Genomic DNA, 25,562 nt, shown 5'->3' with positions numbered 1-25,562 from the left:
GACGGACACTTCACTTCTATTTTAGCTCCTGATGTTGTGGCAATGCCATGCCAGGTGACACTGAATGTACAAAATATTAGAAAGAGCTCCTTAAACTAATGATGTTAAATTATGTCTAAATTAAGATTTCTCAAGGCTTAAGTATTCTTCTTTAATGTTCTGTACTCGAATTTGTTAAGGATCGTAACCTCATTCAGAGCCAGAGCCAGAGGTGCTAGTATTATTTCTTGGCTAAATTCTGTGAATAGCAGTGTGGTTTCTCTTTGGTATTTGCAGACACTTAAGCCACTTGTGGTCACTGTGTACTTCTGCAAAATGAATTGATTTGCATAAAATATCCTTGAGCTGAACATCACCTGACCTGGTCTCTTTCTTAAAGTAGGTGGTCTCAAAGCAAGGAAGTGCTAGAGGTTAAGAGCACGTTGGACTATTAACGATTCAAGTTAGACTTCCCAGACTGTTTAGAGAGAGTGAAAGGTGCTCAATATAGTGCCTTGTTTTTAACACTGACCATTGGCTGATTGTTCAGAATAATACTTAACGGTTTTAAGAAGAGACTCAGCTGAAATGTCCACTTGACATTTCCTTTGTTTGATATTAACCTAGAATGGGAAAACTTCTTTGTATGCAACTTTCCTCCCTGTTTTGTCTCGTCATTTCCCAAGCTTTCCACGCTGACCCTCTGCTGCTTGGCCATATCGCTGCTGTTTTGTCTCTGAGGTCAATACAGTGAGTCACTCTCTCACGAAACAGAGTCCATTAAAGATTCAACTCTCCGCGTGAGAGGTGACCTCGTGTGATGCAGTGAATTTAGTTGCCTGAATCCTTTGGAATGCTTGGGTGCTAGGGAGTGGACAAATGATTTCAGGGCGAGGTTGAAAAGGTCACATAAGATTTTGCTCATACTTTGACAGTTGACAATTTTCCCCCATGTCTCTTTTTTTTCTCATTCACTCCTTCCCTCTGCTTCTGCTGTATACAGTATGTTATGCAAGGCCTGCGATGGACCGTGCGATAAGCCCTGCTTATCCCCTGTCATCGACTCTGTGGATGCTGCTCAGACCCTGAAGGACTGCACCGTCATCGAAGGCAATCTGGACATCAACATCCGCCGTGGAAGTGAGTGGAGCTACGCAGAAGCACAGTGCTTTTAATACTACATATACATAATTTTGCTGTGTGACTTAGCTTAATAGACCATACTACACTACAGTATACTAACTTTACTACACTATCTTGCACTTGACTGCCCAGCAAATGTTGTGATTACTTAGACAGATAAAGTAGAAGAGCCTTGTGGTCTAAGCTGCTGGGATGCACAAAATCAACGTTACATCTGCTTCCTGCACTCTAACCCACTTATCACATTATGCTATAATGCTGTTTATTTGCTCAGTTGACAGGGTGGCTCACAAGCTAATCTCCACATATGAAAAAAGCTTCTACAATTTAGTGCTCAGTGGGACATTTGCATTAAGAGCTGGTCAGGGTGAAGCAGTAGAGGTCCCTGTGGATTATATAATGTGGCTTTCATATGCTGATTTATATTTCTGTCTGTGTGTGTTTATCCCCTGTCCTCAGATAACATAGCGTCTGAGTTGGAGAACTTCATGGGATTGATCCAGACAGTGACGGGCTATGTGAAGATTCGACACTCCCACGCACTTGGCTCGCTGTCCTTCCTCAAGAGCCTGCGTTACATCAATGGGCAGGAGCTCATCGACAAGTATGTCTTATCTGCTCCGTCGGTCTGCACTTTTTTTTGTCTGTGAATGTGCGCATGCTTGTGTGCGGTGACCGAAGGAATTAGAGGATATGATCAAACCGCAACATATCATCAGAGTGACTTCTTGTTGAAGGAGTGTCTTCCCTGGGTGGTGGATGTGTACATTAATGTAAATCTACATACAACAGTGTCTAGTGACTCTGTTTCCAGTTATTAATTTAAAAATGACTCACAAATTCATGCAGACAGTCCAGATAAGTGAGTGTGGCTACAAAGCTAAATGGAAAGTCTCAGGTCTATCTGCCTTTACTGTGATATATCAGCGGGAGTCTTAGATATGAGGGAAAGTTTTTTTTGGTAATGACCAGGGGGGTCATGGGAAATCCTGTCGCCCCTCTTGTTGTCGTTTCTCCAAGGGTAAAGTTTCACTCAGAGGAATGCTCTTAAGGGTGGCAGACATTCCCTTTGCTCTGAAGGTGTTCTGCTGCGTTGCTTGGACTGCTGGATCTCAGAGTGTTTGCAGGACACGTTTACTGTTTCATGTCCTCCTCTAGTCTGTATAAACCCATGCTCATTGTCAAACCTGAACTCATTTGACTCCCACCTCTATTACTGCTTATTGCTGCCACCAGGTGGCAAAAAAGCTGTTTTAACCACATTTCTGACAACTCCAGCTTCCATGAGACATGTATAATGGAAAAAAACTATTTTTTGTTTGTAACCTCCTCTTGATCTCCTTCCATTGTCAGCATGTATTCGTTCTCCGCCATCAACAACCAGCACCTGCAGTATCTGTGGGACTGGAGTCAGCACAACCTGACTATTCGGGCTGGACGTCTCTTCTTCCGTCTGAACCCCAAACTCTGCATGTCCGAGATCCACAAGATGTGGGAAAAAACGGGCAGAAATGGGAAGCTGGAGCAGGATGACTTCCGTAACAATGGTGAAAGAGCCAGCTGTGAGTATATTCACATTATCTACATTTTTGTTGCAAGTAATCTTTCTTTTCAGGAAAGTTCTTTTAATTTGGCATGTATGTCTCACTGAGGGTCCTGCTCTGTCACAACAGGTGAAAGTCATATCTTGAAGTTCAAGTCTAACATCACAACAAGTCATACGATCAGGCTGGCATGGGAGCGCTACCGGCCGCTGGACTACGGAGACCTTATCAGCTTCATAGTCTACTACAAGGAGTCGTAAGTACAAACAACTCATTATTCTCAAAACACACTATCATATTATAAAATTAACTCTTCACTAAGGCAGAGTTGGTATCGATGAAGGTTTTTTTCTCACGTTTCTTGAAAGTCAGAACTTAATGTTACAAAGACACAGAATTCCACTCAAAATCTCAGCTCTTTCAATGAAAAAACTAAATCTTAGATGCACATATATGTTTGGTTTTGCATATCTTACCCCAATCAATACTGTGTGAACTTCACATTACTGCCAACAAAGAAAATGTTTGATTTCTTGCCTTTGAGGCACTTTTTGAGAGGACCAATAGAAGAATTCTTCTAATGCAAAACAAAACCAAATTTACAACATCATATTCACAATGTTCACGTCAGCTTATTGTTTGAGACATGGGTTTGATTACCAGTCAGATTTTCTAATAGAACTGTTACAAAAGGAAACAAATGGCTGTCTTGAAGGTAGGTCACCAATCAAATATTGCATGGTAGGCTTTGGAAAATGGTAAATGTAAATAATAGGTTTAAATATGCAAAACGAGGTTCAAACGTGACCTAGAACGTGTTTTACTTTTACACAACAATCTGTTTTGGTAGGAGTATATGTCATTTTTTTTGTAAATGGTGAATATGTAATTTTAAGTCCTTTTTTGTCAATGCACAGCCATATTTTGTGTCTTTGCCAGCCCTTTCCAGAACATCACAGAGTTTGATGGCCAGGATGGCTGTGGCTCAAACAGCTGGCACTTGGTGGATGTGGATTTCCCTCAGGATAAAAACACTGACCCAAAAATCATTCTTCAACACCTCAAGCCCTGGACCCAGTATGCTATTTTTGTGAAGGCCATTACCCTGCAAGTGGAGGACAAACACATTTCTGGGGCAAAGAGTGATATAATTTACATTCGCACACGCCCATCGCGTAAGTTTGATAAGTCTGTTGGTAAATTACTTGTGATGGTAATGCAACCTTCACATTTATTAATCTATGTAGCTAGGTGAACATTTGAACTAACATTTTATGACTTTGGCCCTGTTGCAGTGCCGTCTATACCCAAAGAACCCCGTGCATATGCAAACTCCTCAACCAAGCTGATGGTGAAGTGGTTACCTCCAGTCTTTCCCAACGGCAACCTGACCTACTACTTGGTCCGCTGGCAGCAGCAGCCTGAGGACAGGGAGCTCTACCAACATAACTACTGCTCCAAAGGTCTGCATTACTCATTTTACAACAGTAATCATGTTTTTATTATCTGAGAGTCAGATGAGTTGTTTGATACACTGTACATTTAAAATGCAGCGACAGCCTGTAGCAAGTTAGCTTAGCTTAGCATAAAGACTGGAAATAGGGGGAAATGTGTAATTTTTACCCTTTTGATTTAAGATTTAATATTGAAACACAACTCTATGCAGGAAATTTATCAAAAATATTCTAAGCAGTTGCTCTGGTAATGCAGAAAGCTTCCTGTTGCTAAACTCTCTTTGTTTCTCTTTTGTGTAGAGCTGAAGATCCCGATTCGTATCCCAGCCACAGGTCTCACAGACATGGAAGAGAACACCAAGCCCACCAAGTCAGACCTGGCAGGGGCAGAGAAGAACCAATGCTGTGCTTGCCAGAAGACGCCCGAGGAGAAGGACCGGGAGAAGGATGACCGCGTCTTTTTCAAACGCTTCGAGAACTTCCTTCACAATGCCATCTTTCTGCCAAGGTATAGTAAGCCACAGATGGAGTGGAGATATAATATCAGCTTCACAGGGATCTCCTTAAACTGTTTACAGTGCTTGCTCTGATGGGTGAAAATGAGGAATGAGGTGGCGGCCCGGGTGTAATGGCTCCTCTGTGGAGTTGACAGGATCCGAGCAAGGGGGCGTAGATGGACCTGACGGAGGCTGAGCCAGCCTGCTGGGCTTGGCCCTTTTGGTCGGGCGGAGCGGATGAGGAGACATGCTGAGTGCGTTCCAAAGCCTTCTTAGCGCTCTTGTGGCTTTCTGTTGCCGTGGCAATAGTGGCACGGGGGGGATGTTAGGACCTAGCCGGCAGCAGTTTAGGCAACACAAACAAACCCAGGAGAGAGATGTGATTAAGGAGTCTGAAGGGCCTAGTTTGGCTGCACACTCATAGCTGTTTAGGCTTTTTGTTCTGCACAATAGGGACTGACATCTGTGTTGTGTTATCATTTAACTTGCTCATGGCAAAGGATGTTTCACTGTTTCAAAGACTCCTGCTCTGTTCTTCTCCCACACTCTTTTATTCTCATATAGACAGTCACACACAATCTATGCATTTGTGAATTGGTGCCATAACACTCACATCTCCAACATCCATCCATCACTTAAAAATATGGAGTCCTTTGATATACTTGTTGCCTCTCACTAAGAACACTCAGCATGTATCCTATAAATCCATCGCTTTAAACGATGGCTCTGAGCCTCCAAAGTTTAGTCATTCAAACGGTGTTACGGTTTCCCCTCACAGTGCTCTTGTGGTATTGGATCGATATGTCTTAGGACAAATAATAAAAACATTGCTTTCTATTGTAATTGAACTCATATCTGCCCCGCTCTGGCTGTGTTGATTTGTTATAGTATAGCTGTCTAGGAAACAGGCGAATGGCAGGTCCCGGGCCTGCAGCAGAGGGCTCAGCCTGTGTATACACAGACTCACTGTAACAGAGCCAGCATTATCACAAACCACTCAAAGGCCTTGGAAATGGGGGAGGTTTTTTCAAAAGTTCAAGGTTTAGACCCAGGGTGAGGGGAAAGAGGGCGGGTGAAAACAGAAACAGAAAGAAGAGGAAGTGTTTTCTATTTTGTCCCCCTCCACCCGCCACTCCACTCTCCTCCTCCCCTTGCACACTGTCTTTGTCCGGGACTCGTTTTTTGTTGGGGGGGGATTGTTTTTTTTTCTGGAGCGAGACAGCTGCCAGGAAATGTACAGTGAATCCATCTGGAATTTAAATGAACGAGGGAAGAGCCCCATCAGCGATAGAAGACAAACAGAAAGTACTGTAAGGAAGGCAGACTGATTTACTGGAGGAGAGTGGGGAGGCCACACAAAGAGGATGGCTGCCAGTGTCTGTTTAGGAGACCTAATGGTACGATCCAAAACCTGTCATGAGCTAACTGGATCATTTATTTACTGTAATCAACTTGCTGTTGCTAAATACAAGAATTGATAAGGACTGTAAAGCTTCTTCCTTCAGAGATCTTTGCTTCATCTATGTGAGCGTGCAGTATGTGTTGCTGCAGTTAAGGCCAAGCGCTAATAATGTGCCCTACTTGTCACAGACTAAATGTGTGGTCACAGCTTTCCTCTCTGGATTCCATTGCATAAAGGTAGATCTTTTTTTAGTGGGCGAGGTTAGGACACTATCTGTAGTAACTCACGAGTTATAATGTCATGCTTCAGTCAGCTGAAGAGCTTTCTCACAGTGTTTGGACTGCCTTGCTTACCCCTAACACTTTTATTGCACGTAAAGAAATTAGATCCCTCAGACTTTCTTTCATCTGGCCTCTCAATGGGGTCCATCAATCTCTATCGCTTTTAGTACAGGATAGCTCAATATTTACTACTCAGTGCAAATCAGACTCATGCATCTGTGTCTTTACACTTTACTCTCCTGCCAGTTTTATGCATTTTCAGCAGTAACCGTAGCAGTTTCTGAGTGCTGGACTTTGGATTGTACTGCACCAGTTGCAACTGTCAGTGAGGAATGTTGACATGTGAGTGCGACTGGTCTTTCCCACAGATCTGTCTGTGTCTGAACACTGCTCCTTTAGGTCTGTGTCTTCTCAGACACAAAATGCTTGACTGTAGCTTTCCTCAGTTAGGGCTCTTAGTTTAACAATTTATTACCCATTGTAGAGCTGAAACGATTGGTGGATCAGCAGAAAAATAATTAGCAGTTATTTTAATAATTGATATAAGTCATTTTTTTAAGCAAAATGCCAGCATTTCTCAGGTGCCCACTTAGTTGATAGTAAATTGAATATATTTGAGTTTTGGACTGTTGGTCAGATAAAACAAAGCTATTTTAGGGGTCATCTTGGGCTTCAGGAAAGTGAGATGGGCATTATTCACATTTTATAGGCAAAGCAATTGATTGACCAAATCGGAAGCTTAATCAATGAAAATAATTGTTAGTTGTAGCCCTAATTCCCACTACAGACTTTGAATCATGTCTGAGCGGTTTCATATGTGGTAATCTGAACCTAGCCACCTGTTCACGCTCTCTTCATTACATTTCCAAACAAACCCTAAACATTTCTCACCTTGCAAGCGCTCTGTAAAGGCTCCCTACACTGTTTATGACCTGTTATCATCTGCTGTCAATCCAACTTTCATTTTCCAACTCCTCAGAGCCAGGACTCTGAAGGCCATGTAGGTTTCACAGGTAACTGTGAAAGGCAATTGTAGGCATGTTCCCCTGTGGTGTCTGTGTGTCTGCTGCTTCACAGCTGTCACTGCCTGCTTGCCCTCAGTAATGACGATATCCAGCTCCAAGTGGCTCGATAGCTTATCATATGTACCATGATACCACGTGTCCATTCATTGCAATCCTCCCGGTTGGGTTACTGAAAATGAGTCATCATGATTGAACAGTTTGGTTCAGAATGTTGGTGTCACAAATGTCTCTCCATTTAGACTTTTTCCATTATCATTATGATTGATTGGAATATGTTGGACAGAAAGTTTTTTTTTTCTTGGTGTGGAAAAATCTCTTTATTTGTCTGTCCTTCTCTGTCTATCCACCTCCCGTGTGTTCTGTCTGACCTCATCCTTCCACACAGCTCCACAGGGAGTAGTATGCAGCATCTGGACACACGGCGCACACACACACACACACACACACACACACACACACACACACACACACACACACACACACACACACACACACACACACACACACACACACACACACACACACACTCACACACTTACAGCACCCGGTTCAACGAGATGCTTCAGCTTTCTGTGAAATGCTTTTGGGAGTTATAAAGTTATTTGTTACAATAGGATTTCCAGGACATACTTTATAACTTTTTGTCTTTTATTGTCATAACAGTGCTCACTATCTATCAATCAATCAATCAACATTTATTTATATAGCACTGTTATAACACCGCTGTTGCATCCATTTGTCTCTCTGTATTTCAGACCTCCAGATCGTAGACGTAGAGATGTTTTTGGAGTGGCTAACAACACACTGTTCCCTGACGGTGTTGGTAGAGGGAACACCACCCTTGGCCTGGGGGATAACAGTACAGATGGCATTCCTTATACAAATGACACCTTCTCGCAGGAAAAGAGCACAGCAGAATCTTTAGAGATCCCCAACCTGGAGCCATTCACTGTCTACCGTATTGACATCCATGCCTGCAATGAGGAGGTGGGGCGCTGCAGCGCTGGAGCCTTTGTCTTCTCCAGGACCAAACCTGCAGGTTGGAAATTAGATACAATCTCTCATGGAAATGTGGCACTGTATAGTCTACTGTAATGCCTTCTCTTACAGCACATTAGAGACACGTTCTTGTTATAATATTGTGTATGTGTGTGTGTGTGTGTGTGTGTGTTTGTGATTACCAGACAAAGCAGATGACATCCCTGGAAAGGTGATCTGTGAGAGGAGTGACAAAGTTGAGGGTTGTGTGGTGCTGCGCTGGCCAGAGCCCATCAGGCCCAACGGACTCATCCTGATGTATGAGATCAAGTTCCGTCTGGGGAATGAGGTGAGCCAGGTTTCTCAGACTCTTAAAACGACATCTGCTACTTGTTCATTATTGAAAAATCCAGAATCTATGAATATGTAAATATTGTTGATTAACAAAGTTTATCTGTGAGACGAAAGATAATAAACTCAGATTTAAGGTGAGCACAAAGAAAAAAACTCTTCTGCACAGTGAAGCTCAAACATCCAAGTGAAGTAACAAGAAGCAAAACACACTTTTGAGTGGTAGATTAGTGGTTATAAGTGATAGATCTGAGCGGCCCTATACTGGTTTAAACATTTTTTTTGAAAAACAGAGCATACAACACTCAGTTTTACACTCCTTACCTGACCCAGAGTGTTGACTCTTCATTTCATTTCATTCTTTTTTCAAAGAGTAACCACAATGCGTTTGTTTCCTTTCAGCCTGAGAAGCACGAGTGTGTGTCGCGGCAGCATTACCGCGAGCAGAGAGGAGCTCGGCTGACCAACCTGGGCTCAGGGAACTACTCTGTTCGTGTGCGCGCCACTTCACTAGCGGGGAACGGCTCCTGGACGGAGAGTGTGTCCTTCTACGTGCTTCCACCCAAACGTAATGAAACACATTAAATCTTGACAATTTCACTTTAAAGTAGTAAAGTAGATAAGAAATGACACCTATGCTGATAACTTGAATTTTTCTGTTCTGACAGGGGAAGATGGTGTAACGTTGTACTTGGTCATCATAATTCCCATCATAGTGACACTTTTCATTGCCAGCCTCGCCACAATTCTCTTCTTTGTGAACAAAAAGAGGAAAGTATCTTTTATGAACTTGTTTTCCATAGTCAAGACAAAGTCTCTTGATAATGTTGTTCTACCTCACTATGCTTGTGAAACTTAATGACCAGTGTAATGATAATTAGAGTTAATAGGTGTTGTTTTCATTAACATTTCCCCTGTGGTAAAGAATAGCTAATTACTCATCCCGTCCACAATCAGAGCTGTCTGCTGACTAACTTGGCCGTCTTTGTGTCAACAGGAATAGCGATAGATTGGGGAATGGAGTCCTTTATGCGTCTGTCAACCCGGAGTACTTCAGCGCTGCTGAGAGTAAGAATACTGAATATCTTCTCTATTTTTTTCACTGTTATATTTGGTGTGTGTATGTGGTTTTTAACCTGCTGTCTGTTGTGTTGTGCCAGTGTATGTCCCGGATGAGTGGGAGGTGGCCAGGGAGAAGATCACGATGCACAAGGAGCTGGGCCAGGGCTCCTTTGGCATGGTGTATGAAGGCATCGCCAAGGGAGTGGTCAAGGACGAACCTGAGACACGAGTGGCCATCAAGACAGTCAATGAGTCAGCCAGCATGAGGGAGCGCATTGAGTTTTTGAACGAAGCCTCTGTCATGAAGGAGTTCAACTGTCACCATGTGGTAAGAGGGACCTCGGCCTAAAATAGTTACCATGAGGCACCCGAGTGAGAAAACCCTGAAGTAATTGCAGATAAATCATCACAATATGGCTTAAAAAAAACTAACACGTTGTTATGTTGAACCCAGTTGCAGGACGGTGCTCTCAATTATGACTTCCTAATTAATCTGCATAGATGCAGAGTGAACAGTGTCAGCAGGTCAGAAGTGCTGAGAACACTGTGGTTGTCTTTAGTCAGGCAGCAAGAGGCAGGGTTCAGCCTCCTGGAGACTACATTCAGATTGATCACAGCCTCATTAACTACGTTAAACAGATGTGTTAAAGATTTTCCCTTTGGAAAGCTGCTGTTACAACATTTTTATAAAGTCTAACCCTAAATAGCCAAACACACAATTATTAAATTTAATTTTAATAATTCAAAGGATAAGATATAATCTTCAAAGCAAGTTAAAGGGAACCACATTTTTCTAATAAAAATATATGTGACAGTTTTTACTTATAATCTAGATTCCTATTTTACTACCTACTTTTAGTACTATTAGTATGATGAAATTTACATAATTAACTGTTTTATATTAACAGGAAATGACGCAATACATCCGCCATCAGACATTAATCAAACTGACTTTAGACAGCCACTTCCAGTTAAACTTCACTGACAGATGTCAAATGTTCCAAAAATATAATAGTTATTCTTTGTTTTCTGAGGTGTTCCTGGAGTTGCTTCACCACCATCTGTAGTTAGTTTTTATTCCAGCTGTGAGCAGCTGCTACATTTCCTTGGTGCATTGCATTGTGGGAGAAATGTATCCATCAACAGCACACGCAATAATGTACTAAGAAATGTTTTTTTTTTAGTGTGCTTACTGACTGTTTAGAGTGTACTTTATCTTGCCACTTTTCCTGTACGAACACACTACATGCTCAAAACCTGCTTAGATTTAATGTGTGGTTTGGATTTGAGACAAAGATATGGACTGATCCCACCTGACATCTGCTGTTTTGTGATTGGTGTAGGTGCGGCTGCTGGGCGTGGTCTCTCAGGGTCAGCCAACCTTGGTGATAATGGAGCTGATGACCCGTGGAGATCTCAAGAGCCACCTGCGCTCGTTGCGCAAAGAAGTAAGCAGCTTTTCCTTGCGCACACACACACACACACACACACACACACACACACACACACACACACAGACTTTGTCTCTATAAATGACGCCGTCTCTCTCTTACAGAAATAGGTGAAGAATTGTCATACACATACATGCTAATGTTTGAACACATACACACATCTTGTCCCCTTTTTTTCCGTCTTTCTCCAACACCCACATGCACATTTCCACACACAGCATCCATCCCTTACTTTGTAATGCTGAACTGTGACCACAGCCCAGTGTTGTGGAAAGCAGAAAATAATGACTAAACAGTGTTTTTTCAAGCCCTTTACCCTCTCGCTTCATCCCCCTCTCACTCTGCCACAGATCTCCACCAGCCAGGTCCTACCCCCGCTCAAAAAGATGATCCAGATGGCAGGGGAAATTGCTGACGGCATGTCGTACCTAAATGCCAACAAATTTGTCCACAGAGATCTGGCTGCCAGGAACTGCATGGTAGCTGAGGACTTCACTGTGAAGATTGGAGGTGAGTCAAGTTAATACTATGCCCTCAACCTCCCCTGGTAGATCGGCGCTGAACCTACTCTACTGGCCACGAAAAATGTGTTTGGATTTCAGTGAGTGCCTGAGGCAGTGGAGTCTTAATGTACATGGACAGAGGGAGGGAAGAGTTGAGGGAATGGCTGAGCGAGCTCTCAGGAGCTTCCTCTCCCACACAGAATGAGTGATCTTTAGTGGCTTCCCCAACCTATGTTTTCATTTTTCTCTTCAGATTTTGGCATGACCAGAGATATTTACGAAACGGATTACTATCGAAAAGGAGGGAAGGGCCTACTGCCTGTCCGCTGGATGTCGCCGGAGTCGCTGAAAGATGGCGTGTTCACTACAATGTCTGATGTCTGGTATGAGAACACATCACTCTCTTACACACACTCACAAGCCTGCATTATACATGTTTAAACCTGCCCTAATCCAGGGGGCTCGCAAAGTATTCCAGTAATGTCTACATATTGTGTCTTTCTGCGTGTGGATACGCTAAAACAGATCAGGCTGTGGAGTCAGAACTATAAAAACATATAGATCACCTCAAGGCCCATATTCTTACCAACATTCTTTACATAACAGTGTGAACATGCATTTCCTGCCCTCTATCCTCGCTGTGTATGCAATACAGCTATGACTTTCCAAAACCAAATTATGGTTTCCAGCTGGCTCTCTGCAAATTCCTCTCGCCGTGATAGAGTATAGAACAAGATACATCTTTTGTTACCAACACCTTTTTTTTTTATGCCAGCTTGCGGTGAAATCTCAGCTTACAGTTTTGCCACATTTTTCTATCATTCTGGAGCAATACTGTTGTAGAGAAAGAGTGTTTAAGTGTTTACTAGCTCCGTTGCAAGTTTTTGTTTCCCAACTCAAAATGTCCCACGGGTCAGTTCCTAAGAGTGGGTTTAAACTGCTCCAGATGTTCTCAAATGATAGGTTGCAGTGCCAGCACAAACCCACCTCCACATTTGTGTGCTATATCTTCCTCTTTGATGTTGTACAGATGAAGTTAATGTAAGACAAACCCATTCTGGGCTCCTTAAGGAATCCACAAGTAGGTGACTTTTATTTTGTTGATCAAGGAAAGCTGTCTGAATGTGGCTTTGTCTGTCAGCACGAGACTGTTCCAGCCAGTTATATGCAGTGTTGTAATAAGGCTGTTTCATAGACTCATGCCAGTGGTGAAAATATGACTAGCAAGAGTGAACAAATATTGTGTTCTTTGTTAGTCAAGATCATGAATAGTTTCAAAGTAATCTCAGTGCAAGGTAGCTTAAGGTTAAATTGAGGTGACGTTTACTGTAAATAATTTATACTATGGTATGTCCTGCAGTAAATAATTGTGATTCACTGACTGGTACACTGATACACAGCTCACATTATTCCTAACACTTAGCCTGCCAGGTTTTAGGTTAAACATGATGTAGATAACATAAGGAGACATATCTGCTGAGTGCTCTCATATCGGTCTCCAACATCTCAGTAAATGTTGCTCTTGCTCTGACCATTAGATTTTAGTTGACAGGCTACTTATACTCTAGATTATATATATATATATATATATATATATATATACTCTATTTAAAGTTGTAGTATTTAAAGCAGCATTAATCAGTTGTTCCACAACAAGCTTTGGTCACTTTGTGGTAATGCAAGATGTTGTGTGGTATATGTTCCTGACAAAGGCAGACATTATATTCACTGTTATGGATTACCTAACTCAAGTAATTCACCATTTTAGTGAAGAAAAAAGAATCCACTGGCTGCCTGAAAGGTGGGAAAAACACAATTCAAAAATCAAAATTATTACAGCATGCTTTGAAAGATGGTTTGCACTAAATGAAAGGTATGTTGTATGGATTGATGATTTGGAATAAGAGGGAAAGTGAAGAAACCACATTCTGCATACAGTCGACCACTTGTGCTCACTTCATTAATGATGTTTTGGCCCTCAGACCTTCATCAAATACAATTCAATGAAGGAATTAATAAGTGAATTTTATCGGATGAAGGTCAGTGGACCAAAACATCAATAATAAGTGTTTTTGTGTTGCATCGTTTGGTGTCTTTACAGTAAAGACTTTTCAATCCCATGCACCTGTCAAAAAGACTTGGTGTGCACTACATACCTTATAATAGACACATGCTAGGAAAGGACAATTCAGAAACACTAGTTTAGTCCTTTAAATGTAAGATTTATTGAAAAGTAAAAATAGCTGCTGTGCTTGGTGGCCTCAACTACAGGATTCTTACACCTTTTCTGTTGTTACGCTCAATGTACGCAGCACTGAATTACCCTCAGCTAAGAGGGAAAAATGTAAATATGTTTTTTAAAATTGTTGGATCATGTGTTTTTTTTACCACAGGTCATTTGGTGTCGTGTTGTGGGAGATCGCCACCTTAGCGGAGCAGCCTTACCAGGGCATGTCCAATGAACAAGTTCTGCGCTTTGTCATGGAGGGAGGACTCTTGGACAAACCTGACAACTGCCCTGACATGCTGTAAGTCTCCTTATTTCAGTGATCAGTAACTGTATAATCTCACCCATTTTAGGGCTGTCAGGTCTCTGTTACCACCACCCTTGAAGGATGTATTGTTTTATCCCCTACTGCCACTGCCCTGCACGCCTTCGGTCCCCACTATTTTGCCCAGCATCTATTTTAAGTTGTGGCTTTAAGTGTGTAGGATATCATGTGGGTGTGTACGCTAAGGTAGAGCCAAGATGAGGCCCGACATTAACGTCACAGGTTAAATGTGGTCCGTTGACGACATGGTCCCGGTGGTCAGCTGGCGGTGAGAAGGCTCCTCACCCGTCAGCGTCGGCCCATAGAAGGGATGCCACGACCCGTGTGTGAGAGATGCCCCTCATTCCTGCTGCTGAGAACGGGCATGAGGAGGGGAGGTGTTGACTGTCTGTCAGCAAAAGCGAATGAGAGGGACAGGGAAAGAATTTAATTAATTCATTTATAATTAATAAATGAATCACCCTGGCTGTTAGAGAAAACACTGCCCAGCCTGCTTGTCAGCATGCAGCGCTTCATATATGGATTTGTCCTCTTCCTCTCTGACCTCAATAAGAAGGCATTCTGCGCTCTCCCCTCCCACTCTCCACGGCTGACCTCACCTTAGAAAGAGAGTGCAAGTCGAGAAAAAAAAAAAGGGGGCCGAGTGTTGTGCAGACACAAACCTCTGGTTTCTATGGCAGCCTGACTGTTTTGTCCTGATTACAGGAGTGTGTGGATTGTGTTACAGAGGTGGTGGTGGTGGTGGTGGGTGGGGGGCCTCCTGGTCTGTGAGCAACACACAGGGAAGCCAGTCTGCTGTGGCTCGTCGCCTCTGCTGTAGTGACTTAATGGAGATTTCCAGAAGACTGCTGAAGTGTAGTGAAGCCAGAATGGCATACAAAGACTGAATAGAAAGATACAAGAAGAAAGGTGCGCAGGATAACAGACAGAGGGATGAGTCATATTTGGAGAGCTTTGAATGTCTCTTCCTTGTACTGGCTTTCCCAGGGTCAGGTAGCTGTGGCTCACTGATTGGATTTCCCATGTTTCTGTCTAGAGATTCCTATAGACAAAAGTGCATTCTTTCTCGCTGGGTTGGGCAAAAATGAAATACAGACTCTGATCATATTGAACATCCTGATTTAATGTGGAATGTGCAGTATCATTAACAGTGCTATTGTACATCAAGGTTTCACCACACTGTTGCAAGTGTGACATTTTGCAGTTATGTTGCAAGATATTCCTGTTCAGATGCATTAAACATTTACCATAGATGTTTGGAAACTGCTCTGCACTCACACTTGGCCTCAGAGTGTGTCTGTTTCAAGGTCTTTCAGTTTCTTAGTCTGGTGAAATTTTGGCTGTGTCTAGACTAGTGCAGATTTTTTTTTTTATAAAAGCATGACTGGCTCCAAATTTCATGTGACACAAAAGTTCATAATCAGCTTTATTTGCCAAGTATGTTGACACACACAAAGGGATCTGACTACGGTTTAGCCCTAACTATATTTAAAGACAGTGCAGGGGACAAATTTACAGGATGATACCGACGCAGACGTACAGCTGAACGAAGATATCAAGCTAAACAGAACAAAAACATAAGAAGTATTAGAGAGCATAGAACTGAGGCAGCCATGTGAGGTGCCATCTTGATCATCCAAAGGTTGCTTACAATTTGAAGCTCAGTCAGTAAGGCTTTATTTAAACAGCACATCTGGGTTATTAACATGGAATTGAAATGTGCAAGAACAGGTAAATGAAACACAAGTGAAAAAGACACACCTCCCTGTAAAAAAACACAACAAAAAGTGAAACAGAAATTGTTGTTTGACCTTGAGAAGCTCTTTTCAACTGAAGAATGAGGTGAGTTGTTCTTATACAGTACATATGCAGTACATCTCATGTATTCCTGTCAGCTGTTACATCTCGCTAACGTCACTGATGACAGTTCAGATATACGTCAGTTTATCTCAATAGCAATAGTATGTGTCTGTGTGTGCCATGATTGGCAGGATGCTGACAAGAACTCAAGATTTACTGCAGTGTTTGTTTTCTAAATTTGCATCAACAAGCTGTATGCGCAGCAACAGATGGTGGGGGAAGAGTACGAAGAACAGGCAGGACTATGCAGACAGGTTACCCTGGAGCATTGGCCCAGCTTCAAGCATTACACGTCCTTTCATTGGAGGTCTCTGCTGCCTGGGTTAGGACATCTTAACGTCAACTTTAAGACACTTTCTGTGCTGCTGAAAAACAAGCCTGAGCCGCTCCCCTGCTGCTTCATGAGTGTGAAGCAGGCACGTGTTTAGGAGAGCTTTACCCATAATTCCTCTGTGCAGAGAGGAGCTGGCACCCAGCTGCAGAGGCTGTTGTAGGCTACAAAGAGACCACTGGGAGAGAAAGAAAACAAGAGAAAGGGAACAACAAGAGTGGAGGAGAGATGACCAAGGTGTTTATGTCAGCGGGCCTTACAGAGTATTCTTAGCTTGTTTGTGTATAATTGAAGTTGTGGTGTGTGGTGTAGCACCACACAAAACTGTAATAATTCTCCCTTTTATGAAGTTGTTTTGACATTCCCAAAGCTCGGCTGCTGGCCTGGCACAGTAACCTTATGTATGATTTACTGTCCTGCCGAGTACGTGCTACATTACTGATCTCACTGTGTGTTGTAATGTAGCAATGAATAAAATGCATCCAAATATTAAATGTCTCATTTAAACTGCCGTCAATAAAGTTTTTGAATTTACCTAATACATGTATTTAAAAGTCTTGTTGCTACTAGTTAACTAGATGATTGGGACATTAAGCTGATGTAGCATTTCACTGGACAGTATTAAATTAGATAGTTAGCAGACTATCTATCAACAACAAACCTGTATGAAATTAGTCAGCAAGTCCAAGGAATAAGGGCAGGTATTTGTAAGTGATCAAAAGAATTTTTAAACAAAATGTGACGAATAAAGGCTGACGCTATGCTTTTATTATTATTGTTTGGTTTTAGGCACAGAATGAAATTCCAATCAGACAGGAAAATGAATGAGAGCATCTGTTAAGTCAAATATTTACTGTAGTTAAGAGTAGTAATCCAGCGAGTTGCAGCGTATTAGTCTATTTTACAGTACTATATTAATGTACCTTAATGTAATTGTGTCTACATTGTTTTTTTAAGGTCCATATAGTGAACTTAGTTTTAGTGCCAGAGTATTGAAATGGGCTTAAACTTGAGTATGTCCTGCCACCTGCTGGTGAGAAACATGAAGGATAGCTACACACTTTTTAAAAGTCTGTCTTAACACAATACATACATGCCCATATGTACACTAAAAGAGATGTTACCGCTATAATCATTTCTCTTGTCCATACTGGCTGTGAAGTATTCCCTTCTTAGAATAATTACATTCAGGAGATGGAGAGACAAAATCCAGAGTTCTTGTTTACTTGGTTATTGGAGGCTTTGGCAGTCTATAGTAAGCTCAAATAAAGTTGGCGTGTGGTCTTCTTAGGTTTAATAAAAGCTAAACAAAGAAAAGAAAATCCACCTAAATGAATAATTGGCTGTACATTACTAACCCTTTTCTCTTTTGTACGTCCCTCGCAGGTTTGAGCTGATGAGGATGTGCTGGCAGTATAACCCCAAGATGCGTCCGTCCTTCCTGGAGATCATCAGCAGCATCAAGGACGAACTGGATCCTCCCTTCAGGGAAATGAGCTTCTTCTACAGTGAGGAGAACAAGCCGCCGGACACTGAGGAGCTGGACATGGAGGTAGAAAACATGGAGAACATTCCTTTGGACCCTGCATCCACCAGGCAGCCCTGTGCTGCCGCTGCCCCCTCATCAGGATGTACAGGAGGCACGCCGCCTCCTTCTACCCAGCAGTTATCCCCCATGCAAGGCCCAAGTACTCCATTATTGGGACCTGTGCCACCCTCCTCCCCGGGGCAGGTTGCCTCGGCCTTGGCGTCTCCAAGCCTAGCCTTGGACAAGCACTCAGGACATGTTTCGGCCAACGGGCCTGTGGTGGTGCTGCGGCCCAACTTTGACGAGATGCAACCCTATGCACACATGAATGGGGGCAGAAAGAACGAGCGGGCGTTACCACTGCCCCAGTCGTCGGCCTGCTGATATCAGACCAGCCCCTCCTCCTTCACCTCCTCTCACACAGGGTAACACAAACCTCTCCTCCATCACTTTAGGAGGGATGGATGAGGTAAGAAATGACTCTCTTCTACTGTGTGCCAGTAGATGGTATGTCCACTCCTCAAAGGTCAAACACAAAGTCTAAAAACTGAAAAACAGCACAGACACTTGTTGAAGACTTTGGAGTTTGGTTGCTCAGACACTGGGGAACTCCTTCATGTGCAGCCTGTACTTCAGTTTGTTACAGAAGTCCTTCATAAAGGAAACACGATACAGGCATGTGTCCTGATTTACAGATTATGAAATGAAAATCATTTTTTAGCATATCTGCCAGCAATCCAACAGAAGAGCACTTTTTTCCTGATGATTTCAGAGAGGATGTTGTGGATATCTGAGTGTGTATTTATACAAACACGTGATTCTCTCTATATTATGGTATAGCTCCATTTCTAAATGACTTTCCATCAAAATGACTTGTTTGCATGGGCGGACTGGCTCATGTCATGTGAGGATGCCTCTTATCATTGTTTCATTTTTCCTGTTGATATTTCTATGGGTGTAGATCCTGTCAGGAGCGTGTCAAAATGGAAGAAGAGGGCCTATTGTGTATCTGCCAAACTATTGCCAAATCAAGTCATTTCTTCACCTTCACACAGGTCTACCTTCTTGTTTAAGGCTGTGATTCAGAGTTGAGATAAGTCTGCAAAATAATACCAGAAATGTATTCAGACTTCATGCTTCTTTTTATTGCTGCTCCTGGAGCAGTTATGTGGGGTCATAACAAGACAGAATACTGTGTTACTGTTGAGATCGGCTGCTTTCACACCTGCAGTCAAGGTTTTCTCAGAATTTGCAGCGTCTGCTTTGGGTGTGTAATAAATCTAGCAAGCCTAATGATATTTTGAGGAAAAACACTGAACTAAACTAAAATGTAAAGTTAATGTTTCTTTTCAAATCAAATGACACTATCAGTATCTTAAGATGATTATTTGTACAAACAACTGGGTTCTTGATAATAACCAACAGTTATTAAACATTATGTAGTTAAGTAACCACTAGCCCGTCGATACCATTACATGATGACAACAAGATATTTAGATATACAAATGTACCAGTTTAAAATCCATATTTGTGGCATAAAGCATAATTATTCTGGGAATTATGATCAACTGTGTACATTGGACACCCAAATAATAACAAGTGAAATGCAGCAGAAATGGGCATTCTTCATATACCAAATAGTTGATCAAATAATTGACAAGAAAATAATCATTCATTGCGGCCCTATGGTTTCCATATAATAACATTTGAAAAGCCAGCAAGCTGTTGCTGGTGATGGGCTTACCAAAATGTTCTGTTGCACCACCAGTCCATCCAGACTAAAACGCTCCACTTCATCGCTTCCATCTTTTGAACATCTGAGGTGAAGTACAACTCTGAATCACGGCCTCAGTCTGTCTTCGTTTTAATAAAAACAAAACATCAAGACATCATACAATAAGTCTCACACTGCAAATCACTGAATTTCACTATCAGGGGATACGACTCTGCCTCCACTTTCACTTATTCAAACTTTATCTGACAGCGTGAATTTCATGTGGGAGGTTAACTGCTGTTCAAATTAAATGGCACCACATACACCACAACAAACAAACAGAGTCGCAAACCTGAGACAGAAAACAAGAAGGTGTTGGATCGGATTTCAGAAGCCTAGAGACAACTTTACACACAGCAGGTCTCTTGGGATAGTCATTAGTTTCTGTACATTTCAAACACATATAAAGGTCTTACAGTTGTATTTTAGACTGCAGGATTGTTTTTATACACATCATTGGTTTTGTCACTTTTTTAAACCTTTTTACGGTTCAAAATGTTTGCCTCTATGTCTGTACAGAACAAAGCTGCTATTTTATTCTTTTTCTCTTTTGGATGATATATATATATATATATTATATATATATATATATATATATATATTAAGAAATCCTTCAGGTTTGGTATTTTATGATCTCCACTACAGTCCATTTCTACTACAGTTCAATATCTTTGAACTCTGTTTAAAAAATTTAAATAAAACAACAAAAAAATAAGATGATTTAGATAAAACCATTTTTTTCTGTTGCCCAAAAGGTTTTCTGTAACACTATATTTAGCTCATTGCTTTTTATTTTTATGAAATATTTCCTCCTGTATTTGTTTTGTGGATGTATATTATTATTATTATTATTATTATTATTATTATAATTATTTGGAATGGACACCTTAGGTCGATATGTGAGTGTATACTCCCTGCACCCTTTTTCTATGTGTTGTCTAGCACTGCGCCTAGCATTGCCCTCTAGGTGCAACTCAATCTCAGGTCAAAGTAAAGGCTTTGCTTTCTCCACACATTCTCATGATCGTCCTCTACTTGTCTCTGCTTGTCCATCCCCCGTTGTCCTCCCCTCCATCATGCTTTGTTGATTCAAGTAGTGCCCTCTCTCTCCTTCCCGCTGGCCCCTCACTGCCCTCTACTGTAACATACTGTACCTGCCCCCCCCCCCCAGTACCTCCTTTTTGACGTAAGAATTAGTTGCAGTTTACAAGTTATTTACTTTACTATACCAGATCTGGTATTTTAACCCATCCATTTCCTGCCTCTCCTTGACTCAATAGGGCTAATTGGGTTATCTTGTTTACCTTAGTTATGCCAACCATCTCTCGACCATTTAAAATTACATTAAAATTATTTTCTTTTTTTCCCCCTCTTTATTACATCAGCACTCAAGTGCAATACAACCCCACTTCTGCTAATGTTACTTCTTCAATGTGATAACAGTTCTTATTGTTTGTCTTCACAATCACTGCTTCTGAAAACCAAATAAAGGATGGGTTAAAAGTCCAGGGAAGGGAACACATTTCAATCATGGAAAAGGTCTTAAAATGGAGACTGGGTAGTCAAGGTGTTTTGAGGGATTTCTCCTCAAATTTTGGAAATGCTGCCTGGTGATTATTATACCCCCCCTCCCCCTTTTCTTTGAAGTTTTTTTTCCTGTAGGAGTGTAATTTATTTATTTTTTTTAATTTTCCTTTTGTGATATCAGTTTAAATCACTGTATTCATGCCCCATGATTCAGTATAAAGTTGGATTTTTTTTGTATGTATTTTCTTTGGTGTCATGACTGGGGGACTTAAAAACTTTTTTTTTTCTCCTTCAAGTATATATCTACCTCACTCTTTTTAAATATATGTATGCGAATGGAAAAAAAGTACATCTCACGCTTTCTCATCAGTTTAGAAACCTCATTATCTGGATAAAACCCACAGGGATCTAGATTAACCTCACAAAGCGGACTAGGAAAGGAGATGGAATATTTGTGTGGAGGTTTTAGGTGTGGTAAGTTCACTAGCCCACTAATTGCTGGCCCACTAAATTACAAAAAGTAAATTTATACCTCAGAGAATGCTAAGGAAAGGACTGCTTGTAGCAGCCTTCAGTACCGTGTGGTTTTGTTCTCTGCAGAATCACTTAAATTTGTTGTTGGGTATTTATGTGAGAAAATATTACAGAATTATAGCAACCTACACAATAATTTCACTTAATAGTTTACATTACAACTAGGCTTAGAGTAGGCGTGGCGCGAGACATAAGACGAGAGGCCAGTGCATCATCAGCATCAACATCAGACATTCCATCTCCACTGACTCCCAACATATTGTCACAACGTCAAATCCTCAAAAGACAGAAACCTTCCTTTTCTCACCTAAAATGCATTTATATAGAAGTTTAAGCAGTTATAATGGGGAATATTTAAAAAAGGGAAAATATTTTTATTGACCTCCAAGAAAAACAACACACAATGTATTTGCTGTCTACCTGCAGGTTGTACTGCTGCAAGGTTGCAGCACAACCCCACATCTCACAGCTTCAGTATATTCCAAACAGAGGTCATTCACACTTTCAAAATACATTCGGTTATGTGTAGATCAGTACTGTGAATGTAACAAGAACTTTTCCGTACTTTCTACACAAAACCTTTATAGAGTTAGCAGCAACTCCACCACCTACATGTTTCGGCCTTCAGTCCTAAATGGGCAATTTTCAATCGTTCATCAGTCAATGTTGGATTCGATTTCAGAGTTTCTTTTTTTACCCTGTAAACTATGTGTTTTTGTGAACGGCATCATTTCCCCTGTCCAAGTCTACCTGCTGAATGCCATGTCGTTCTAGCTCTAGTGATAGCTAATCTCCACTGTCGTCAGGGTGAGTCTCTTAGTGACCATTTTCTGGCTTTTTGATCATCTGAAAGTGAACTGAACACTCCTGATGTACTGCTACTTACACTAATGCTGCTGGTTCAAACAGTCACCTCAGTGGATCTTATATTGTCATCAAAAATGTGGCGTGTGAAGGAGCTTTTACAGTGGCAACTTAGCGACTGCTGTCTCAGTGCAAGGGCCTCTGGGCTGAAGGCGTATAAAATCATTTGATATAAAATGCGTGTTGAAATTAATACCTAAAAGCAATAATAAAACGAGTATTTGAATATTATAAATAGGCCACTAGTTAACTTCTAATGTGAAATCTGGGTGCTCAATCTAGGTTCTTCTTAAGCATTTTTTCTGTGCATGATTTAAGAGAATAACAGAGTGAACGATCTTTTGGTTGAAAAACAGTCTGGTTGCTGCTGAATATCACAATGTAACAGAAATCACCACTGACAAGCAAACAGCTTGTGTAGTTACTTAACATATCTGTGCGTTTATTTTTATTTTTCTCCGTTGGATGTATGTAATGATAAAATACATACAACATTTAATGATATATTTCAACTTTTCAATTCTGAGAGTAGACATTACATTGCCCTGTTGTGAGGTGAATTAATGCTGAACACGTGGACATGTATAGGACAGGGATGTTGCGTAGATTACGGGTAGTCATGGTAAAGAGTAAAGAACATGATTAGAAAAAGAGGATAGGCCGAAGTTTACAGCTTCACGCTAGTTGCTTTTATTGCATTACCAGATTGCTGCGTAAATATACAGTAGCTAACTAAAAAAAATACATTCAACTTAGTCATATTTATCACCTTAATTCTTCAGAATGTTCTTCATGCAAACCTCAGGTTCATGGAGGATGCGTCAGTGCATTCAAACTGCAATAATAAGTTTGAGGTTTATCATTGTCATGCCTCTGTTTTTAGTTTTATTTGCATTCCTATACCTTCTGAGGGGGCCTTGGTCTACTACTTTTATTTTATTACAATACTTTCACAAGATCTCTGTGTTCATTACGTGATTGGGGAAAGAAATAATCAAAAAAAAAAAAAAAAAAAAAATTCACTAGTCTTTTTTTCAAGATCTGTATCTGAGGCCTCAACATTTTTTCACATCTATAGCTGAGATGGTGTATTTTTTAAAATGCCATCTTCAAATGTGTATGAAAATCTCTTGTATTTCTTTTTTTTCCCCTGAAATTTTGAATAAATAAATGAATGAGAACTATAAGACTATGTTTGCTATTTATTTACCTCTGAGGCCTCATCCCCGTCATTCAGTGATTATGGTCTGTAATGTGCGTCTATGTCATGTGAAATGTCTTCATCAGAAGATCGACCTCGCTGACCGCTGGTTCGAGGAAGCGCGCTGTCATCATCTCTTCATGCTCTTTCTGGAGGGTCCTCCAGCTGGTCAAGCATGGTCTGAATGAGGGTCTGCAGCAGGGGCACCAGTTTGTCAGCTGAGGTCAGGCTGCCAGATGAGGGTAAATGGATGAGGGCTGCTCTCCTCTGACCGTGATACAGTGAGCAGTAATAGGCAAAATCACACAGGTACCTGAGAGGAAGACAAGCATTATCTCATATTATTGAGTGTCTGTCAACACAGTGCAGGAACCACAGATATAATCCAATTCAATTAATCTATGGCAGGAAACCGATGTCTACCTGCCAGCATCTCTTGAATAAATGACATCCTTCCCTGCTTGTTTGAAGTCTTTGGAGATGGCCCTCATGTTAAGGACTGAGTCAAGTTTCTGTGGTCCTCCTTCCACACAGCAGTGACTTTCAGGACAGAAGCCACGCACATCTTTGTCTCTGTATCCACTGTTCTTCCCTGTTTGCTCCAGAATGATGACACTGGAACCTCTGGCCACACCCAGATGTACAGCGAACTGGGACATGCTCACAGAAACACAAACTGTAAAGTGAGATCATCACCTTCTCATACTATAACCAGGGTGTATTTAGGCGTTTCAGGGCCAGTAGCTTGAGGACATCGAGGTCATGTCCAATGTAGTTTACACACTACTAATAAAAACTCAGGCTTGGGTATTTATGGTTTAATTGCAGTGTTTTTGGTCAAAATATATTTAATTTAGACAAGTTTTAGGTTAATATATACATTGATGAATATAGGATTCATTATTTTTTGGTATCTGCTCAATATTTGCTGGGTTAGAGTGACTCATTGCCTCAGTATTTCTAACAATCAAAAGGCTACAGCCTTGGTCTTGAATATATATAGATGTATATATATTTTTTTACCTTTGGGTGAAGAGTTTGCCAAATCTCTGCGATGATTTGCTGAGTCTTAATATAACTCACTGGTAACTCTTTAATGTAAACACCAGTCTGCTCTCCCAATCCGACCAACTTCAACCCCTAAATAATAATAATAAAAATTAAACTTAATGCCTCTCTATGGGCATTTCACACTGGCTGGCAGTGTATTTTCAAACATTACCTGGGCTGCTTTCCAGCTGGGGTTCACTAAAAACTGTCTGAAAGGTCCGAAGCCTTAAAAAGGGATTAAAAATCGCACTTCAGAATGAACGCCGATTTGAGAAGTTCGTGTATCCATGAGCAAAGACTTATTACTTTACCTGTTACGACCACAATTTCGCCCCCATTCATGACGCAGTGAAGTATACAGTTAGTAAGGAAGGCATGGTGCCACGCACTTCACAACAGTAGCAATATACACTGAAAAACAAAAAGGCTTATGTTAGCTCCCGCAGCACACCTTTTGCCCGCGTGGGGGAGCTATTCCCCGGCAAATAGATGACGAAAAGGTTGTGTGGATGTGATGCATTCAAGTGCTTCAGGTAAATCCTCACTTTGACATTTACAGTTCGAATACAAGTTACAAGTTTAATTACACGTTTAATTAACCTGATAATAAGACTGGACTGAAAAAAATGAATATAGTAAAAAAGTAAAAAAGTAAAAATAAAACAATACAT

The 25,562-nt window shown here is 41.2% G+C and overlaps 2 protein-coding genes across 2 annotated transcripts in view; one reads left to right on the top strand and one right to left on the bottom strand.

Moving 5' to 3' along the window:
• The window catches only part of igf1ra (insulin-like growth factor 1a receptor), a 74,991-nt gene extending 51,333 nt beyond the window's left edge, over nucleotides 1-23,658 (top strand). The window contains exons 4-21 of the mRNA XM_038706666.1: nucleotides 983-1,119; nucleotides 1,582-1,726; nucleotides 2,476-2,684; nucleotides 2,796-2,922; nucleotides 3,606-3,841; nucleotides 3,962-4,129; nucleotides 4,421-4,628; nucleotides 8,081-8,364; nucleotides 8,510-8,652; nucleotides 9,057-9,222; nucleotides 9,323-9,425; nucleotides 9,652-9,722; nucleotides 9,815-10,044; nucleotides 11,060-11,164; nucleotides 11,518-11,677; nucleotides 11,924-12,053; nucleotides 14,064-14,198; nucleotides 17,800-23,658. Coding sequence (XP_038562594.1) covers nucleotides 983-1,119; nucleotides 1,582-1,726; nucleotides 2,476-2,684; nucleotides 2,796-2,922; nucleotides 3,606-3,841; nucleotides 3,962-4,129; nucleotides 4,421-4,628; nucleotides 8,081-8,364; nucleotides 8,510-8,652; nucleotides 9,057-9,222; nucleotides 9,323-9,425; nucleotides 9,652-9,722; nucleotides 9,815-10,044; nucleotides 11,060-11,164; nucleotides 11,518-11,677; nucleotides 11,924-12,053; nucleotides 14,064-14,198; nucleotides 17,800-18,325 — 3,283 coding nt within the window. The 3' untranslated portion in view covers nucleotides 18,326-23,658. The remainder of the gene's footprint in view (nucleotides 1-982; nucleotides 1,120-1,581; nucleotides 1,727-2,475; nucleotides 2,685-2,795; nucleotides 2,923-3,605; nucleotides 3,842-3,961; nucleotides 4,130-4,420; nucleotides 4,629-8,080; nucleotides 8,365-8,509; nucleotides 8,653-9,056; nucleotides 9,223-9,322; nucleotides 9,426-9,651; nucleotides 9,723-9,814; nucleotides 10,045-11,059; nucleotides 11,165-11,517; nucleotides 11,678-11,923; nucleotides 12,054-14,063; nucleotides 14,199-17,799) is intronic.
• pgpep1l (pyroglutamyl-peptidase I like) lies at nucleotides 23,307-25,530 on the bottom strand. Its single transcript, XM_038706670.1, has 5 exons — nucleotides 25,203-25,530; nucleotides 25,064-25,116; nucleotides 24,865-24,981; nucleotides 24,265-24,491; nucleotides 23,307-24,154 (listed from the first exon to the last, which is right to left on the bottom strand). Exons 1-5 carry the CDS (start codon nucleotides 25,231-25,233, stop codon nucleotides 23,980-23,982), a joined length of 603 nt encoding a protein of 200 aa, XP_038562598.1. The 5' UTR covers nucleotides 25,234-25,530; the 3' UTR covers nucleotides 23,307-23,979.
• Nucleotides 25,531-25,562: the final 32 nt, after the last annotated feature.

Source organism: Micropterus salmoides, unplaced genomic scaffold (assembly GCF_014851395.1).
Source record: "Micropterus salmoides isolate LMB-PRFRI ecotype aquatic unplaced genomic scaffold, ASM1485139v1 Ms_hic_scaffold_8, whole genome shotgun sequence".
Taxonomy (NCBI): Eukaryota; Metazoa; Chordata; class Actinopteri; order Centrarchiformes; family Centrarchidae; genus Micropterus; species Micropterus salmoides.
The sequence above is the reverse complement of the archived record's forward strand: the minus strand, read 5'-3'. Positions and strand labels throughout refer to the sequence as shown.

Coding starts and splice junctions, on each gene's coding strand:
- pgpep1l (XM_038706670.1), bottom strand. CDS start 25,233: ATGAATGGGGGCGAAATTGTGGTCGTAACAG. Junction 25,117..25,202: donor CGAAATTGTGGTCGTAACAG/GTAAAGTAATAA, acceptor TCCCTTTTTAAG/GCTTCGGACCTTTCAGACAG. Junction 24,492..24,864: donor GGCAAACTCTTCACCCAAAG/GTAAAAAAATAT, acceptor AGCATGTCCCAG/TTCGCTGTACATCTGGGTGT.